General features: G+C 37.4%; 1 protein-coding gene across 4 annotated transcripts in view; it reads left to right on the top strand.

Annotated features, from left to right (window-relative positions):
- Window positions 1-21621, top strand: part of Ptbp3 (polypyrimidine tract binding protein 3) — an 81440-nt gene that overhangs the window by 34141 nt on the left and 25678 nt on the right. For all 4 annotated transcript variants that reach the window (XM_038347404.1, XM_038347402.1, XM_038347401.1 and 1 more), the window contains 3 exons: window positions 2701-2870; window positions 10276-10422; window positions 20836-21000. In XM_038347404.1, coding sequence (XP_038203332.1) covers window positions 2701-2870; window positions 10276-10422; window positions 20836-21000 — 482 coding nt within the window. The remainder of the gene's footprint in view (window positions 1-2700; window positions 2871-10275; window positions 10423-20835; window positions 21001-21621) is intronic.

The raw sequence follows: 21621 nt of genomic DNA, 5'->3' as shown, positions 1-21621 counted from the left end.
AGTTCCAGGACAGGCTCCAAAGCCACAGAGAAACCCTGTCTCGAAAAACCAAATAAATAAATAAATAAACAAACAAACAAATAAATAAATAAATAAATAAATAAAATTGCTTGTTTATAATTGCTTGTGCCTTGGTAAAAGTTTGTCATGTTAGGGCTCTTGATATAGTACAACGTAGTGGGAACTCAAATACTTACTTGCTTCTATCATTTAATTTTTCAAACATAGGATATCTTTGTCAAAGAAACAACCTTTTAAAAATTTTATTATTGATTTACCTATTTTATGTGTATGAGTGTTTTGCTTGCTTCTATGTCTGTGTTCCATGTCTGTACCTGATGCCCAAGCTAGTTAGAAGAGGACATTGGATTCCCTGGAGCATGAGTTATGGATGCTTGTAAGCCACCATGTGGGCATCAAACCCAGGTCCTCTACAAGTGCAGCAAGTGTTCTTCACCTCTGAGCCATCTCTCCAGCCCCAGAAACAACCTTCTTAATGTTCCTTTATTATGTTTAAAGTATTCAGGATGAACTTAGAGTAACTCCATGCCTTGAGGAGTTTCCTCAAGTACTTAATGCCATGGTGGTCGTTAGTGATGTTCAGCTTCTATCTGAATGACAGGGGTTTGGGGTTTTATTCTAGCAACAATATTGTAGAACTCCCAGTTGTTATCATGTATGTGAACCTGCGTGCTCTCTCTCTCTCTCTCTCTCTCTCTCTCTCTCTCTCTATATATATATATATATATATATATATATATATATATAAAATCTGTTGAATTTGCTTGCTCTTTTCTAGGAGTGCCAAAATAATTTTGAGATTTTTGTGATTAGCAACTGCCTTTAGAGTTAGACTTTGATTTGGATATATGGAACTAAATTAAGTCAGTTTTATGGGAAAGCTTTAATATAAGGAACTGAAGGATATTTTGGATATTTGGAAGCCTGTCAGTGTTCTTTCTTAGAGCTAGGTATTAACATGACAAACTTTTTATTAGATTGCCATACTCAATTCTAAAGACATGGGTGGGATCCATAGGAAAGGAGATGGAAAAGGGACAAGGTCAGAGGTGACATTAGTGATGTTTAGAGTGGAGAAGAAAGAAGTCATTAGTGATTTTGGAGGGACAAGGTTGTATTTTTTGATGTAATTCACCAGCAAGTATGTGAATGCCTGTTTATTGATTCTGCCAAGGATGCTTTCCACATTCATGGAAAATCTGGGAGCAGGTGTTGTGTTTGTGGGTGTTCAACTTATTCATGTATTTTTAGGTCAAGTTGTATGCCACAGACATGGCATAAAATAGTTTTATATGGTCTTCATGATACTTCTTTAGGATTATAGGTAGTATATTTTCATTAGTGTTTAAGAAAAGGATATTAAGGGTTTGGCAAGATTGTATTTTTCTGCCAATATTGGAAAATATCATTTACTTTTTTACTTTTAAATAATTATATTTAGTCTGTCTTCATTGTGTTCTGAAGAAAAATCTTTCTGAATTTCATCTGCATAAACTTGAGTAATCATTATAGCCAGGTAGGTCAATCCTAGTTAGTAAGATTTAAATAAAATCTAGGTATGTGCTAGGATATGAGTTAATCATTCTGAACTTTCAGGACAGAACAGTACTATGATAGACATGCCATACTGTAGTTGAGTAGCACATCTGTAGTTTTAAGCATGTAGAGGGTACTGGAAAATGTGGATTTAAACCAGAGTCTGTTTATTACTACTAAATAGGATTATCATAAGAACACAAAATTTAGTTAATAAAGATAAAATGAGAAAACCTATAATGGCCTAAGAAACTAAAATTTTAGATGTAACTCATCCAGATCTACTTGGTTGTGTTAGATACAAAATTTATATTATAATCTTTGGTAAAATTTATCATTTTTCAATTTTTTTTTTACCTTAGCCGTAGAACAGATTAAAAAGATCTTTAACCATGTATTTGTGGGCTGGAGACGCTGCTGAGTGGTTAAGAGCACCTGGTGATGCTGCAGAAGACTCGGGTTCAGTTGTCAGGACCCACAGCACCCATTTCTGGTCCCTTGGGCACAAGGCATGTAGATTGTATATACATGTATGCAGGAAAAAACACTCATCTATAAAAATAAACTTATATATTCTCAACATTGAATTTAGATGTATAGTTAATGATTGGCATGCATTCTGCCAGTTTTATCATTAGTAAGTAAACATCCTAGAGTGTGCCTACACAGACTGAGGCAGTAAAGTTTATTTACTACACAGTTTACATATACACATATGATGCATGGGGATTAGCCTGTGCCCCAGCTTGCAAACCTATACAGATTGTCACTGTATTGAATACTGTTGAAGTTAAAGTGTTTTGTATCTTAACGTAGAAAAGGCAGACTTGTATGTTAGGTGCTTACTTCATGGAGGTGGTATACATGACCCTTAATGAAGCAATATAATTCATTTATCCTAATACTTTTCCTTTAAAAAAAATCAGGCAACAATCAAAAAAATTAATGGCCATGGTGGAAGAAAGACCAGAAGTGGTTCATCAAGAGGCGGTTGGTTAGATTTCCACTCATATTATTTTCATCAGTCTCATAGCTCCATGAATTTGGAATCTGTTATGCCAGAAAGTCATGTGATGATTGAGTTAATGCAGTGTGTCAACCCAAATTAGTTTCACTAATTAAAAAAAAACTTATGTTTTTTAGCTAATGGGAATGACAACAAGAAATTTAAAGGAGATAGACCTCCCTGTTCGCCTTCCCGTGTTCTCCATCTTCGCAAAATTCCATGTGATGTCACCGAAGCAGAGGTCATATCATTAGGTCTACCATTTGGCAAAGTAACGAATCTTTTGATGTTGAAAGGAAAAAGCCAGGTATGTAATATTTAAAGATCGACATTGAGTGATTATCTTTTGGGTGTTAGTGTTTCAAATAATTTTTCTTTTCTTTCTTTCTTTCTTTCTTTCTTTCTTTCTTTCTTTCTTTCTTTCTTTCTTTTTTTTTTTTTTTTTTTTTGAGACAGGGTTTCCCTGTAGTTTCTAGAGCTTGTCCTGGAGCTAGCTCTTGTAGACCAGGCTGGCCTCAAAATCAGAGATCTGCCTGCCTCTGCCTCCCGAGTGCTGGGATTAAAGGCGTGCGCCACCACCGCCCGGCTCTTATTTTCTTGAATTTAAGAATTAAGTAGTTGATTTGACACAGGGTCTTTATTGCTGTGGCTGGTGTCAAATTCATAAGCTCAAGTGACTTTCCTAAAGTTCAACCCTCCAACTGTGGGGATCTCAGAGGTATGCTGCTTAGTTTTTCTTACTGTCTTTGATCACAAATTAGTTTTTAAGTAAAAAGTTTCCCTTGTATGACAATAGACAAAAATTAGCACAAGAAACAGGAGTGTATATTATCTCTTGACTTGGGGTCATTTTTAAAAGTCCTATTTCGTATTTTACTTCATGTTTTCTACTACAGGTTGGTTCTTTTTTTTTTTTTTTGGTTTTTCGAGACAGGGTTTCTCTGAGGCTTTGGAGCCTGTCCTGGAACTAGCTCTTGTAGACCAGGCTGGTCTCGAACTCACAGAGATCCGCCTGCCTCTGCCTCCCGAGTGCTGGGATTAAAGGCGTGCGCTACAGGTTGGTTCTTAAAAATACCCTGTAATTACAAGATAGCCTGGCAGTTGCAGTTACTGATAGAGAAGCTATAAATTGTGTTTTGTTTGTTCAAGTAAAGAACAGTTAAGTTTTCCATACTGTGCAGTTATCACTATAAGCTGAAGATCTAATTGGCTTTTACATGGGATTAAAGAGTTGGAAGCAGCTGGGCATAGTGGCGCACACCTTTAATCCCAGTACCAGCAGAGGCAGGTGAATCTCTGTGAGTTAGAGCCCAGTCTAGTTTACATAGTGAGTCCCAGGATAGCAGACATGTAGAAAGACCCTGTCTCAAAATCAAAACAAACAGCAATAACAACAAAAAGACTTGGGAGCTACCTTGTTTAGTAAAATAGGATTGAATGTTTAACTAAACATGACTGAACAGTTAGTAGACATAAGGAAAAAAAAATTTTAAGGTGTGCTTCTCATGCAGAGGTTGTAGGTTCAATTTCCAGCACAAGAGGAGTCTGACACCCTCTCCTGAGCTCCATGGGCACCAGGCACACACTTGGTGAACATATATGCACTTGGTGTGCATATATATAGGCAGGCAAACACATACAGAAAATAAATGTAAAGTTTGTTAATGGATTGGTTTTTACAGTAGGCCACTTTTCTTGTAAAAGCCAAAAGCGATTGATTGATTGATTGATTGATTGATTGATTGATTGATTGATTGCTATGAGTCTTCTTTGCTCTTGTCTATTGTAGACTAAAACAATGTCATGTCCCTTCATTCCATAAAATCATTGGATGCTATGTATATTCTAGTGTAGAAATATCATGTAGCTTCTTTAATAATTTGAGAGACAGAAGAGAATCTTCATTGTAAAAATGAGTTTTTACATTTTTTTAAAAATTTCATTACCTCTTTTTGATCATATGTATCCCCTCTCCCACCTCTTCTCATGTCACCTCTTCTCTACCACCACACTGGGTTCTGTTTTCTGTTTGCTTTTGTTTTTCTTTTCACCTTTCAGGACAGTTTGAATGGACACATGCAAATATACAATTTGCATGGGTGCATGGGATACTACTTGATGTTTTAATTTATGAGTATATCATATAATGTTTAAATCAGATTCAAAACATCTGAAACATTGTTATTCCTCAGTCCCATTTGGTAGGGACGGGTAGAGGGGCAGTGTTAGGAATTGACCCTAGGGTTTTGCTTATGCTAGCCAAGTACTTTACTTTTGAGCTACAACCTGCCTCTTGATTTCTGATATTTATGGTGTATACCATTATGCCAGGCCCTGCTCTTAGTCTTATCTTTTGATAATAGTCATTCTGTTATCAAACAGCTAATTATAAGTTTGATTTTTATATCCCTGATTAGTGGAACTGAGTATTTTTTTCAAATAGCTATTGACCATTTGTTTGTTTTCTTTTTTTTTTAAAGATTTATTTATTTATTATGTATACAACATTCCTTACATGTATGCTTGCATGCCAGAAGAGGGTACCAGATCTCATTATAGATGGCTGTGAGCCACCATGTGGTTGCTGGGAATTGAACTCAGGACCTCTGGAAGAGCAGTCAGTGCTCTTACCCTCTGAGCCATCTCTCCAGCCCCCATTTGTTTGTTTTCTTATGAAAAAAAATTCTAACAGATCTTTTATCTGTCTCCTACCCGCCTCTACCTCCTCCCTTCTATAATTTCACACATACAATGCCAGCGCCCTAACTCCAGAGCTATGGATACCTCACTCTACAGCTGTGTACAGACAGGCCCAATTCTGTTACCTGGTTTTTAAAATAGAATTTTTTTTTTTTAGTTTTGTAGTTGAATTTTTGAAATTCCTTCTCTATTCTGGATAATAACTTCTAATTAGATATATAGTTTGTACATATTTTCTCCTATTCGTGTATTTCTTCCTTGTCTCTGTGTCTCTCTGTCTTTGTCTCCTCTCCACCTCCCATCAAAAACCAGAAAAACAAAATTTGCATTTTTCAATGTTCCTGAAACTGAGTTTTTCTTAAGGTGATTAAGGAAGCTTCATTTTCTGGTGAATAAGGAAGCTTCATTTTCTGGTACCTGACAAAATATAGTAACCATCTTGCTCATAAAATTTAAGTGCCTTCTTGTTCCTACTTGGGCCCTACTAGAATAAATTCTCTTAACATATTTTTGATTGTACTGAAAATCTTGTATGCCCAGCATTGTAATGAAGAAGACACCAAATCTAGGCCTTAGAAATTTTGTAACATGTTATACTGTGTTACCTGTTTTTTCTGCTTTCTTGAATATTTTCATTTATAAATAATTCGGACTTGACACTGGATAATGCCTGGTTGAGTTTAGTTTGTTTAATAAACAACAGCCCTATTTAAGTTAGATGAGGTCACTGAGATTTAGAGACATTAAATAGCATTCTCTAGTATTCAGTTTGTACTTAACACATTTTTTGGAGTTGGTACATGGCTATCATTAGATCAGTCTCTGCTACTAAAAATTGCCCGGGTTGCATGTGCACATCTAAAATGAATTGTTTGTGAAAGGCAGTCTGTGCAAGTCCACAGCTTTTCTCTGTGTTTATGTTGACTCTGTAAGCTAACTCTAGCTGTTGTGTTTTATTTCATCATGGAGCTCTTGAGCAATACACTTCACCAAGAAACTGTGCTGTTACTGGACCCGCTTGCAAAGGTGGAATGTTGGGAGAGACATGGGAATAATTTCATCAGCTTTCTCCCCTGGTGGTGACTTTACAAACTTTCAGATTATGAAGTGGAACTCTATTGGTTACTTCAGAAAAACATCAGTAGTGCCTTGTCTAGATTCTATATGGAAAGCTTATCTTTTTTTTTGTTTTAAGATTTAAAAATACTTAGGTGTTTGTGTGTTTTGCCTGCATGCACATGTGCACCATGTGCATACCTAGTGCTCATGGAGGTCAGAAGAGAGTGATGGATCAGTCACTTGGTAGTAGAGTTAGAATTCTGAGCTGCCAAGTGGTACTGCTAATCAGACCAGTGTTCTTCAGTTTGTTTGAGACAGGGTTTCTCTGTTGTGTAACTCTGGTTATCCTGGAACTCGCTATGTGTAATGGAGACTGCTCATTTGTTTTTCGGCTGCCTAGACCTGAATAATCACACAAAACTATATTAATACACACAACCATTAATATAATATATTAATATTAATTAATATACTGAATATTAATATATACAACACTGTTTGGCCTATTAGCTCAGGCTTCGTATTAACTAACTCTTACATCTTAAATTAACTTATTTCTATTAATTTGTATATAACCACGAGGCTGTGACCTATCTGGGCATCCGTCTTCTTTAGCTGCTACATGACCTCTCCTTGGCTCCGCTTACTCTCTCTCTCTATCCCCTGCATTCTGGCTATATTCTGTACTGCCATAGGCCAAAGCAGTTTTATTCATTAACCAATAAAAGCAACGGATAGAGAAGACCATCCCCCATCAACTATGTAGACCAGGCTGGCCTGAAGTTCATGGAGGTCCACATACTTCTGCCTCTCAAGTGCTGGAATTAATGTTGTCCACCACCCTGCCTAGCTGTAGCCAGTGTTGTTAACCAGACTGGGCCTTGAACTCAGAGATCCACCTGCCTATCTTTGCCTCCTGAATCCTAGGATTTAAGACCTTCACCACCATGTCTGACTTACTCAACATTTATAATGTTTAATAAATCATATTACCAATGCCTATTATAGATGAATTTTAAATGGTTTATGCATAAACTAAAACTACTTAGGCTATTTTATAATGAGAAAGGATTATATAAGAAAAAGTTTACGTTGATTTTAATCAGGTTAGTTTTGCATAAATTTGAGATACTCTTGTAGGTAGTTCTGAGTGCTCAATATGGTTGGTATATTTATATTCTGTCTTTTTCATCAGCTATTATAAAAGGAGACAAACCTTGATTCATTAAAAGTTTGTGTGTTGACACATGCCTTTGACCCCAACACTCAGGAAACCAAGGCAGGGAATTGTTGAGTTCAAGGATTGCCTGGTCTACCTAGTGAGCTCAAGAACAGACAGGTCTATGTAGAGAGACCCTGGTCTCGCCAAACAGCTACAAAACCAAGAAAGTTTTATTGCCATTTTAATCCTATCACAGAAATTACAGCAGTCTACATAGCTAGAATCAGTGTATAGGATAAGATCTAAATGTCAAGAAGCTTCTTCCATCTCTGCTTTCTCACGCTATTTCTCTCATCTTGTATTAGTACAATGATTATAGGTACCAAGTGTCACTTGAGTGATTGAAATCAATATTGACTTAATGTGGGACGTTCCTAGATTTCTTTACTCCAGTATTGATCCTTTGCTTTTTTTTTTTTAATAGTCTTTATTTGGAGGATTTGAAGCTATTTTATTTTTTAATATCTCCAGGTCTTATATGAAACGTGATTATGTTTACATATGTACTATAAGTGTTTACATCTATATTTTTAAGACTCTCTCAACACTTATTTCTAAGCCCTAGAAGCATTTGCTAAAATAATGTGAGTTTATGCTAAGGCATGGATGACAATAGGGTGCTGGATAAAGTAGTAGGTATATGTTCAGAAAGATTTCTTCACAGGAGCAAAGATGGATAAATGGATATGGAATTTAGCAAGTTTTTGGTACTTTAATGCTGTTTGCTAACTACTGTTGTATACTTGATTTCTTATTCTTGGCTGGAATTTTAAGTTTTAAAGAAATTCTTATCAGAAATCTTAATTTGGGAAACGTTATCTCACATGTATAATGAAAAACGTTCACAAGTAGAGAGATTTTGTTTTTAAAAATGTGGTATTACCTCGACCTATTCTTTGCTGGTTCAAAGTACTATGTGCAGGGGTGTGTGTGTGCGCGTGCATGCGTGTGTACATATATGTACACAATATACAAATGTATAAACACAGTGCTCATGTGCATAGTGTGTAAACATAATATAGATATCTGTAAAACAGACTATAGATTTATATGTAGCTTTTGCTTAAAAGTGTACAGAATGAGTGTTGGTTGGAATTGAAAAGTGAGAAAAACTGAATGTGGGGGCTGGAGAGATGGTTCAGTGGTTAAGAGCACTGCCTGCTTTTCTAGAAGATCACCCATATGGTAGCTCACAACTACCTGTCCCTTCAGTCGAAGGGGATCCAACTCCCTTTTCTGGCATCTGACCAATATATGCATATGGTACATAACATACATGAGACAAAACACCCTGTACATGTAAAAAATTGAAACACACAAAACAATCATAAAATTAAAAAGTTTGAAGAAAACTGAGTATGTGTGCTACTATTTTGAGTGGATGCCTTCATACGCTGATATTTAATAGGTCTTTCCTACAGAGTCTCAGACAGACCACCTAACTAGTACTCTAACTGCAGTCACTTCATGTTTGGGGTATAAGAGTTATGGCTTGCTTGGATAGCTGCATATTTTAGTAGAGAAAACTGGAGCACAGAGGTGTGACAAGTTGCTGTGGGCAGGTGGAGATTTTAGTCAGGTTTTACTCAGGCTCTGACATTTCTCAAGCCCTGCTGTCAGATCAGATACATTGGCTCCTTGTTAGCAGGGTTTGATTGTGGGCTTCCAACTGAAAAAGAATGTTCCATTTCGTTTGTAGATGGCTAATTTATAAAAATGAAGAAGAGCAAATTCATATACCCAGATCCTGTTTAAGAATTTAGGCAGGGTAGTACTTTCCCGCCCTCTAACAGATTTCCGACTTTTATCACTATGCTCTCTTTGGACCAGGCTGTCCTGGAACTCAGAGATCCTCGCACTTCTGCTTCTAGTGCTGGGATTAAAGGTGTGCACTGCTGCACTCACTGTAACGTGAATTCTAATTGTCCTTAATAATAAAAACCCAGAGTCAGATACTAGAGGGTGAAAGTTGAAGCATCAGAGAAACAGATCAGTCAACCACTAAAGAGTTCTTTTTCCTTCTACCGAATCCTCAGACTGCAACTGCAGGCTGCATCTGAGCTCTTGTCTCCTCTCACTTTATACTGCTCTCTCTGCCCAGCCATATCCCTTCCTTACCTCTTGTAGGGCTGGGATTAAAGGTGTGAACCACCACTGCCTAGCCTCTATGCCTAACCTAGTGGCTTAGCTTTGTACTCTGATCTTCAGGTAAGCTTTGTTAGTTTACAATCCAAATATCACTATAACTCACACTCAGACCTTTGTTTTTAACTCCTTTTTAGCCCCTACTGGATGATATTCTATTATCTCCTCTGTGTACTCTAGTAATTTATTCCCCAATTTTAACATCAATATAAAAACCAGTAAATCATATCTCATGAAAGTATTTATTTGTAATGGTAACACAAATATTTATTTTTAACTATTTTTAGGCATTTAGAGAAACAGAAATCAAAAAACCAAACAATAATTTAATCAACTGGTAATTTTGGAACCCCCCCACCCTAGGATTTCTCTGTGTAACAGCTCTAGCTGTCCTGAAACTCACTTTATAGACCAGGCCGGCCTTGAACGCCTGCTTGAGTGCTGGGACTAAAGGTGTACACGGCCATTACCTGGCTTGAAAACTTTTATTGGACCCAACTTTCCAAGATTATTCTATCCTCTTGGGGGACAGCGTCAATGTATGCTGTATACAATAATTCTTAACCATCTTTTATGTTTATTGCAGGCCTTTTTAGAAATGGCTTCTGAAGAAGCTGCTGTTACTATGGTAAATTATTACACTCCTGTTACTCCTCATCTACGAAGTCAGCCTGTTTATATCCAGTATTCCAATCACCGAGAACTTAAGACTGACAATCTGCCTAATCAGGCTGTAAGTATTATAGGCATCTGTAAGAATAAGTATACAAACGTGGTATAATAACTTAAAATTTTATATGTTAAAGAAGAACCACCATATATTTTTCTTCATTCTAGTGTACTTGATTATGATTGAGTATATAATTTGTTCTTACAAGCCTAATAGAAACAGTTTCATTTGGAAACATAGGAAGTTATGGCATTATAAATGACATTTACTGGGCCATACATGGTGTCACATTCTTGTAATCCTAACAATGGGAAACTGGACTACATAGGAAGATTCAGAAGAGCAAGCAGTAACATTTTCTCCCCTCAAATCTGTTTTCACAATTAAAAATAGATAAAATTCTGTACCTCCTAAAATCACAGATGTCAAAGGAATGCTAAAACAAATTTAGCCTTTGTTTTGACAGAAAGTAAAAGCTTGGAATTGGCCTTCCAGGGTCTTGTGTGTTTGTCAGGCACTCTACCAGGATCTAGGCAATGGTGATGCTCCTGCTGTGATATTAAGGAGACAGTTTAAGATGTAAAGAATTTGGTCAGAAATTTTCTTTCAATTAGTTTTGACTCCTCAAGTGAATGTGGAATATTATATAACAACATAATGCTTTTATTTATGTTTTTTATTTTGATTCAGTTCATAATGAGTCTTTTGTGTCTTTCCAGGCTCATTTTAAGTAGTTAAATAGAAATTTATTTTAACATGAAAAACTTGTCTACAAAACAAATACATTTTAATAAAGTGTATTTTAATTTTTAAATACCTTTTAAAATTTAAATATAATTACACCACTTTCTCTTTTCCTTCTTCCTTCAATCCTTCCCATTTCCCCATTCCTTCTCAAATTTGCAACTGCTTTTTATTTAATTATTATTGTTATACATATGATATTAGTGTGTCTTGTCCATCACATACACCCCACACTCCACACACTTCCCTCCCCCCGCCCCGTTCAAGACAGGATCTCTCTGTGTGCCCTGGCTATCGTGGAACTAACTCTGTAAACCATACTGGACTCAAAGTCAGAGATCCACCAGCCTCTGCCTCCCAAGTACTGGGAGTAAAGCAAGCACTGCCACTTCTGAGATGCACACAGACACATACACCAAAATTTACTTAGTCTGTTTAATGTTGCTTCTGCGTATATGATTTCAGAGCTGACCGTCTGGTTTTGGATAACCAATTAGGGTACATACTCATTTCTGAGGAAGACCAAATCTGCCTTGCTTAGCTGTTGTTTATTGCTTGTGGCTCTTTGTCTAAGAGTAAGACCTGTGAAATTTCCCTCTTGCAGTTAAGCATGTCTGTTGACTGAGGTTTTTTGTCCTGCCCAGTTCCTGCAATCATTAAATCCAAAAGAAATCACACAGAGGTCTACATTAGTTATAAACTGATTGGCCCATTAGCTCAGGCTTCTTATTAACTCTTATGACTTATATTAGCCCGTTATTCTTGTCTATGCTAGCCATGTGGCTCGGTACCTTATTTAGTGAAGACACATCTTGCTTTTTCTGTGGCTGGGTCAGGACTGCGGATCAAGCTTTCCTCTTCCCAGAATTCTCCTTGTCACCCTGCCTATACTTCCTGCCTGGCTACTGGCCAATCATTGTTTTATTAAAATACAGTTGACAGGGTACAAACCATTGTCCCACAGCACATGTTTCTTGGTGTTGTCCTTGTTCAGGTCTTGCTCAGGCAGCCACATGTTGATGTAGGTATCATGGAGGTGGCTTCCCAGTCATTTCTAGGGGATACCATCTCACAGCAGACTCCCTCTTCTCTGACTCTTACAGTCTCTTCCCCCTGCCCCTTCAATGGTCCCTGAACCTTGAATGCAGGGGTTGTGTTGTAAATATAGCCCTTGGGGCTGGCTGGGCACCTGGGAGTTAGTCATTCTCTGCATTTTTTTTAATACTTTTTTTCTTAAACTTTATTTAATGCGCACTGGAGTTACAGACAGCTGTGAGCTATCATGTGGGTGCTGGGAATTGAACCCAGGTCCTCTGGAAGAGCATTCAATGCTCTTAACCACTGAGCCATCTCACCAGCCCCATTCTCTGCATTTTGAACAGTTGTTTCCTGTAATAGTCTCCCATTGGCTGCAAAGTGAAGGGTCTTTGCTGAGAGGTGATCTGTGCATATGAGAATTTAGTGTTTAGAATGCAAGAATTTTTTTAATATAAAAACAGTTTTGCATGTATTTATCTAGGCCAAGAATTCGCCAGCTTTTTAGTTCAGTTGAGAGATTATTATGGAAATTGCATTTGTAACTGTATTATATTAGTGTTTTTCACATTAGTACAGGAACATTTCCTGCACACAACCCTTATTTTAGTATATAATGACATATAATAAACTGATGCAGTATTTGATATTTTTAATTGAACAGACCTTTTACTTAGTAATCACCACTCATGCTCTTTTCCTCTCCTTTCTTGTGGATCAAATTTAGAGTCTTAAGCACGCTAAACAGGCACTGTACCGTAGAGCTGCAGCTCAGACTTTGAGAGTAGAGTTCTTCAATAAAGATTGTATTCATAGATCATAAATAAGAAAGTTGCTTAGCTGGGCTCTGGTGGTACATGTCTTTAATCCCAGCATTCAGGAGGCAGAGGCAGGAGGATCTCTGTGAGTTTGAGGCCAGCCTGGTCTACAGAGCAGGTTCCAGGACAGCTAGGGCTGTTACACAGAGAAACCCTGTCTCCAAAAAAAAAAAAAAAAATCAAAAAACAAACAAATGAAAGAAACCTGCTCATGGTTAAACATTTAAGCAATCTAGAAAAATATGGAGAAAAAAGCAAGCATCTTTTTGACCAGGATAACTGGTAATTGGTGCCAATATTCTCCTATAATAATATGTTATGGACATTGTTCTGTAGCAAGAGATATAGAGCCATTTTTGGATTCTTTAAATAACTGATTGTTATTTCCTTAATAGAAGAGCTATAATTTATCCAGGTTATGATAAACATTTAAATGTTTTTCCTGTTTTATGGTTTTAATAAATCCATAACAGTACTAATAGTGCTGCAACTGTATACATTTTGACACACTTGGGACCTTATTTTACTAGTGCTGTTTCTAACATTGAAATCCCTGGGTTCAAGCATGTGCATGTTTTAATATCTGTTCTATGATTGTGTCTTTTTGTTAAACCCTTACTAAATAACAGCTATTGGCGGTAGTTTTTCTTAGAGTCATTTCCTTTAACTTTTTAAAAATTTTCTGTATCTCTGTGAGTTCGAGGCCAGCCTGGTCTACAAGAGCTAGTTCCAGGACAGGCTCTAAAGCTACAGAGAAACCTGTCTCGAAAAACCAAAAAAAAAAAAAAAATCTGTATATGTGTGTACATGTGTGTGTGTGTATATATGGGCGTGCGATATGTTGATGTTTGTACATCTTAGTGTGGGCACAAATGTTTGACTTTTATGAGTAGAGGTCAGGATGTAGTACAAATAATAAAAATCCAGAGACAGATATTGGGGTTCAACCTGAAGATCAGCCAACCACTAGAGAGACCTTTTACCTCTACCAAATACTGTCTCTTTAGAAATTAACTTGTTATATTCCTTATAATTATTTTGTTAACTCTTGTTTTCTTTTAAAAATTGAAATTGGGTTGTTTTGCAAGTTTGGAAATGATTAACATATTCTTCTCTAATCTTTGTTAAAAGTTCTGCTTTGTTTTTCTTTTAAAGTCTTTGAGAAGAATTTAAACATTTTCTTCATGTACGTCTTTCAGTTTTTGCAATAGTCTAATTCCTAAGTATGTTAGTATAAATTGCCAGAAGAAAAGATAATTTAATACAAACTTAAAGATTGGATTATGTCAAAGGGAAACAGTGAGAAATCCCAGTTGCTTGGCAACCACAGGCACCCAAATGGCCTAGTTTATTCTTAGATGGCCTTGCTTTCTTCCCAACACTTTTTACTTTCACTTTTGTATGGTGATCAATATGAACTCTAACCAAACATTAAATCAAAATGGAAAGTACCTGTTCCATGTATTTAAAAATGTTGAGTTTTTTTGTTTGTTTTTATTCTGAAAACTAGGAAGTGGATAGATTCACATTTCTTCCCTTTTTTGTTCTCCTGAGTATCAAAATATACCCCCAAAACATGCATATGACTCTCAGCAGTAGACAGTTGGTCGAGTCCTTATGAAGTTGAAGTTTCTCAACATGTGGATCACAGCCCCCTGATGGGTCGGACTACCTTTTCACAGTGGTTTCCTAAGACCATCAGAAAACAGATATTACGATTCATAACAGGAACAAAATTACAGTTATGAAGTAGCAAGTAATTTTATGGTGGGAGTTCACAACATGAAGAATTTGTATTAAAGCATAACAAAGGTTGAGAACCATTGATATAAAGTAGTTCCACCTTCTTGATTTGCAGAAGAATTACAATTATTAAATGTAATTGTGTTGTGAAGTACAAAATTTGAAACCTTCTTTGAAGGTTTCCTTGACCTTATTAAATAGTTTATGAATCTGTAGAAACGATTTTGTAAGGATTTTACCTTTAAAATGTTCTCTCAAATAATTATTAAAATTAAAAGACTAGAGTATTCACTCCATGCTGGTTTCCATGTTTTTGACTTTGGAACTGTATTCTTCACATCACACAGACACTTTTGTTTTATTAAGATAGGGACTCACTATGATGCCCAGGTTAGGTTAACTCTCTCTAGGTCAGGCTGTCCCTCTACCCTGCCCTCCTTTATCAGCCTCTAAGTGCTGGGATTACAAGTATGTGCCACCCTGCTCCCTTGGGCACGTTTAAGCTTTATAAAAAATAAATCTCCCCACTGCAACTAACACAGTACTTGTGCTTGTTTGATTATACTACTTCTATTTTCCTTATTAATAGTATAATCATTCTAGAATTGTTGGCTCAAATGTCCAAAAGTCTTCTCCTACAGTAGTAATTTTATTGCCTCATAATTTTAAAGATCAGAAGTGTTTTCATCTTCAAACATTCTTTATTTTGCTTAAATGTTTTTGTTTCGTTAAAAATGGCTACTAAGAACTTGGTGTGGTTACATAATTTATATGCATGTCTGTATTTATATGCATATTTATAATTTCAGTACTGGATAAACTGAGAAAGATTTAATTCAAAATTGACCTTGGCTACACCATGAAAGCACGTCTTGGTACAAAACAAAAAGCTCAAAGTCTTATAATTATCAAAGTATATCATATTTTTCCCTTGTTCCCTTCGAGTTTTTATGTTCAAAAGTTCTTTTCTTTTCTTCTCTTTTCTTTTCCTCCGTCTTTTCATTCCTTCCTTTGCTTCTGCCCCTCTTTCCCCTCCATCTCTTGAGCTTTTGATACTTCAGCCTCTGTCTCCTTAGTGCTAGGTGTGTACCACCACACTCCACTTTAAAAGCCTGTCTTCACTTTCTTGCTAGTTATTTAGAAAGCTTAAATCCGTGCTCTGTGAGCACCAGTGCAGACTGTATTGACTGTTGTATGGTGACTAAGGCAGCACCATCGAGTCTCTTAGTCTCTGTCAGAGAGAAAGAGTGAAGTAAAACAGCAGCACAACCACCAGCGTCAGCCACTCATGTGGAATTAATAGACTGACTGCTGACATCATAAGTAAAGAAGTAAGTGAGATCAAATTTGTTTTTAGTTGCACATGCTTTTGATATTTAATCATTTTTACATGAGAGGAATGAATGCTCATTATGATAATGTCTTTGCCCAGGTCCTCCAGAACTAACACCCAGTGCAGAAATAATGACATATATTTAGCTACTTATAAAATTCAGCTCCCCAGTTACTGTGGCTGATAGCTGTTATATTGAACAGGGTAAAATCTAGACTTTATCATAAGAATCTATTGGCTACAGGATAGTGCTGATTAATAGCTTCCATGTCTCGTGTAGTATGTTGAATGCAATTCATACAACATTTACCTGTTGATTCTAATCCTGATTCTTTTTTGATTGGTACCCTCCACTCCATACACATCAATTCAAATTCAAACGCATGAATTCAAATGGAAATCTGAGTTAGTTTTCAAAACTGCAAAAGCAGCACCATCCTCATTTTCTAATAAAATCTTACTGAGAAGCTCACAGTGTAGTAAATGAGGTAGATTGTCATGTTTAAAGCAAGACTCAAGCAGGGGTGTCTAGGACCCCACACTATTGGCTATAAGAGAACAGTTTTGAGCACTCGGGAGGCAGAGACAGGCGGATCTCTGTGAGTTGGAGACCAGCCTGGTCTACAAGAGCTAGCTCCAAGACAGGCTCTAAAGCTGCAGAGAAACCCTGTCTCAAAAAACCAAAATAGAGAGAGAGAGAGAGAGAGAGAGAGAGAGAGAGAGAGAGAGAGAGAGAGAGAGAGAGAGAGAGATATGTCCACCTGTACAACCATGTTGTTGTACATATTGTTGTAACATATTGTTAACGGTGATGTTGCTTTGGGAGCTAAACATTGGGTGTGTTTTGTATTATCTGATATGTTAAAAAATTGCATTGTATAAAACCATTATTAAAATGTTTGTAGACTAGCATTTTTAAAAGGATTGTGGTCAGTTCAGCATGTGTACTAATGTTGGAATTGATGCAGAGATTTGTATGGTCTCTTCACACATACAGATTTATGAAGTATTCTGAATATTAAAAAGAACTTTTCTCTAACTTGTAAGGAATGAACTGTTTAAAATAGACAAAGAACATATTCATAGGCAGGTACAGCGGTGCATGCCTTTAATTCTAGCTCATGGGAGGCAAAGGCAGGCAGATCTCTGAGTTCAAGAACACCTGTTCTACATACAGAGTTCCAGACCCTGTCCTGGAAAAAAAATCAAAGAATAAAAGAACAAATACAAGTGTGAAAAAAAATGGGATTTGCTGCCAGGTGGTGGTGGTGCACGTCTTTAATCCCACAGACAGGCAGATCTCTGTGAGTTCGAGGCTAACCTGGTCCACAGAGAGAGTCCCAGGACAGATTCCAAAGCTACATGGAGAAACCTTGTCTCAAAAAACCAAGGTGTGTGTGTGGTGGGGTTGTTAAGAATACAGAAAGTAAGTAAAAGGCTCCCAAGTTTGAGAAAGGTACTTAATTTTAATTTTAACAAAGTTCATTGTAGCAAAAAGCTAAACACTCAAGCATTTCAAATTAGAAAAATTAAAACTACCATCAATTATTTAAATTAGCAATTCTGTGACTAATAGTTTGAAATTGAATATAATGTATGAAAATGAAAACCATATTAAATTTGTAGAATTTTTTATTTTGATGCACACACATTTTTCAAATTATTTCTGTTCTTAAGTAAATATGACTAATATGAAGGAACTTGTAATTTCAGCACTAGACTGCGTTTGAGGCTAGCTATGCGTTGGGAAATATTATTTTAAGGTGTGTGACTTTTGTTTAGGCTGCATTATTTTTTAACTCTGCGAAGCTGTGAGTCTTTGCTTTTCTAAAACACCTAATGGTCCTAATAAAGAACTGATGGCCAATAATGAGGCAGGAGGGGCTGGAGAGATGGCTCAGCAGTTAAGAGCATTGCCTGCTCTTCCAAAGGTCCTGAGTTCAATTCCCAGCAACCACATGGTGGCTCACAACCATCTGTAATGAGGTCTGGTGCCTTCTTCTGGCCTTCAGGCATACACGCAGACAGAATATTATATACATAATAAAAATAAATATTAAAAAAAAGTAATGAGGCAGGAGCAAGGGTAGGTGGGTCTGACAGGCAGAGAGGATAGATAGGAGGACATCAGGCACCAGCCACGCGGTCACCCTGCCAGCCATGGAGTAAGAAGGAAAGTAAGACATGAAGAAGTAAGATGAAAAGCCCAGAGGCAGAAGGTAGTTGGGAAAATTTAAGAAAAGCTGGCGAGCAACAAGCCAAGCTAATGCCAGGCGTTTATAAGAATAAGCCTCTATGTGTGATTCATGTGGGAGCTGGGTGGCCGGCCCTGAAAAGAGTCCAAGGAGCTTAATATCACAACAGCACTATGGCTGCATAATAAAACCCTGTCTCCATTGGGAGTGAGGTGCACAAGGCCTCAATCACGCACCAAGAACCACACACTAAGGAATGCTGAGAGCTAAAGAAATAGTCTTCCTTAGGGAAAAGTATACCAGATTTTTTTCAATACTATTAGGTCAGCCCTAAATCAGTTAATGTTAAACGATCGAACAGGTGGTACTCACTCTCACTTCATCTTTAAAAATAACTAGTGTAAGTTTTGAGGGAATTGCAAATGGAGAAAAATACATAAAGAGTATTAAGTTCAATTCTCAGGCTCTTTTTGAGAATGTATGACCCACCTGGTCCTTCAGTACTGACTGGTGTTTTGTGTATACCTCCTACAAATGGGGATGTTTCTTCTACCAACTAGAATAAGGTAGTGAACCCCAGTTTGGGTTGGTGACACAGACCTGTAATTGCACTTACTCAGGAGGATCATGAGTTCAAGGTTTTTTGGGACCCCACATATATTTTAATGCCAGCTCAAGTAACTCAGTGTGACTTTTTCTTGAAGTGAAAAAGTACCCCACCAAAAAGCTCAGGTGCCTGGTGTGCATGAGGCCCTGAGTTCAGTACCTATTTCTGGACTCCAAAAAGAAAAACTAAATTAATTGGTACATCTGTAGATCCCATTGGTGTTTTGCTAATTGTCCTAATAATACTTGGTATAGCTAGGTTCATGTATATGTTTCGTTTGCTTATATCTTTCTAGTCATTTTAGACAAATTCTTTTATTTTAATCTGATGTCCTTAACATGGTTGAAAATGAAAGGCAGTTTATTTCCCAAAATGTCCCTCAACTTTTGTTGGTCTTATATTTCCTTTTGGTTCAATTCAGGATATGTATCTTTGCCAAACACATCTAGAAGTGACAGTCTTGTTTGCTAGACTTCTCTACTATGTAGTTCCTATACTTCTCCCTTAATTCCTTGAGAAGGGTGGTAGGCTGCTTAGCTGTTTCTTGGACTCTCACTCTAAAGTACAAGGATGCCAAAGCCTCTTACATAAAATGGTGTGTATAATAGCTGTATACACCATAAGCACGCATTGCTGTGTATACTTTACATCCCCTCTTAGATTACTTAAAATATCCAATGCAGCGTGAATACTGTGTAATTAGTGGTAATACTCTGCCAGGTGTGGTGATACACCCTTGTAATACCCAGCACTTGGGAAGGAGGATGACAAGTTCCAGGCCAGCCTTAGCTACACAAAAACAAGACTTGGTTCCAACAGAAACCCCAAAGTTGTTATATTATTTTATTAAGGAGTGTGTGTATAGATGGAAGTTTTTTTGTCTGTTTAGTTGTCGTGCCTGCAGATATGGAGGGCCCAACTTAAAGGGAAGAAATAATATCTCATTCACAGGCATTTGAAGATATCATAAATGTTCTTTACTGTCAGTTGTTAGCATTATGGATTTAAAAGCATTTCTGTTTATTTTATGGATGGCCTTTGATGCTCAAATTTCTCGGATTGGACCAGTGGGAATCCTTTCAAGTTGTTTTCTATATTCTCTTGACATATCACCTTTATAATTTCATTGATTTCTACATTCTAGAAAGTATAACAGAAATATCACAAAATCAAAATTATTTTGCACCTGCCTCCTGCATTTCCTGCCACAGCTCTGAACCAGCTGCTCTTTAGAATTCCTTATTTCATTTCAGTGCAAATGTATTAGAAGCGTGCTTGTACGCTAACTCTCCATGCCAGGCTAACTGAGTGATGGGTTAGCCTGATCACATTCTAGCCTCTTGCCCTCCCCGCGGACCTCTTCACCGTGCTCAGGTCGTCTTCATCGCACTGGCTTTCTGTATCATTGTGGGCACCCTTCTAACTCCCTGGGCGCCAGCATGCTCTTCAGGTGATAGCTGACATAACATTGAAGGTGCTTACACACACTCCTATACCCCTCCCTCCCTCCCTCCTCTGTTTTTTTAGGTCCCGATTTCCCTTTGCAAGGCAGCCCTGGCTGTGGATTTGCTCCTCAGCTTGTTGATGATATTCTGTGGCAGGCCTGCTTTCCCCACTAACACGCCAGTCACATTTACACTTGTTTTAAGCCATCCAAAGTGTTTAGAACTGAATTGTTAAGCAATAATGCTGGGACTGAAAGCATGCATCACTGTTGCTGGCTTCTTCATGTGAGTTTTCAGGGTCAAACTCGGTCCTTATGCTCATATAACAAGTACTTGATTGGTCGAGCCATCTCCTGAGCCCCATCTAGAAAGAAAAAGAAAGACAGACAGACAGACAAATTGAAAACTTAAATTCTACAAGTTGGGATGTGTGCATCCAGATAAAGTATATGGAAATAAGTTTGTTTTATGTCATCTCGGCTTCAGGATCCATTCACTGCTTCTGTGATCAAAAGTGGTAATTTTTCTTTTTTTCTTGTTTTGGCTTGTTTTCTAGAGAGCCCAAGCTGCACTGCAGGCTGTCAGTGCTGTACAGTCAGGAAACCTGTCCCTTCCTGGAGCTCCTTCCAGTGAAGGCACAGTGCTACCTGGGCAGAGTCCTGTGCTCCGGATAATTATTGAAAACCTATTTTACCCTGTCACTTTGGAAGTTCTTCATCAGGTAAGGAAGAAGCTCTTCTGAAAGAAGAATCAACTGTGATTCCCTAAATTTAGTAAATATCTGTTTTTTAAGTTGGGTGTGATAACACAGGACTTTAATTCCAGCACTTGGGAGACAGAGACAGGCAGCTGAGTTCAAGGCCAGCCTGGTCTACACAGTGAGCTACAGTACAGCAACACTATGTACAGTAACCTCCTTCTCCCCCTCCCCCACCCCAAATCTGTTCTTATCAATTTGGTTGATATTTTCTTTTTATTATCTGCTTAAATAATAAAAGACTTACCACCCTGTTGCATAGAAGAAATTATGTCTCGTATTTTTGACAGCCTCCCCCCTTCTAAATTTCTTCATTTATTTATTTTGAGACGGGAATTGACCTTTATAGCCCTATCCTGAAAATCACTATTGACTGGTCTGGTCTCAGACTCACAGAGATATTTGCTGTCTCTGCTTCTTGAGTGCTGGTATTGAAGGGTATGTTAATACACCCGACCTAGTTTGGAATTTGTGATTTACAAAAATGCATCAAAGTGGCAAGGTTTGGGATGTAGCTGAATTGTAGAGCCATGTGAAATGAAGAACTTTCATGCATGTGGTCTTAATGTTCAGTTCCTCATACCA

The sequence above is a fragment of the Arvicola amphibius genome, chromosome 11 (assembly GCF_903992535.2).
Source record: "Arvicola amphibius chromosome 11, mArvAmp1.2, whole genome shotgun sequence".
Classification (NCBI taxonomy): Eukaryota; Metazoa; Chordata; class Mammalia; order Rodentia; family Cricetidae; genus Arvicola; species Arvicola amphibius.
Note: the sequence above shows the minus strand (reverse complement) of the source record. Positions and strands in the feature narration are given on the sequence as shown.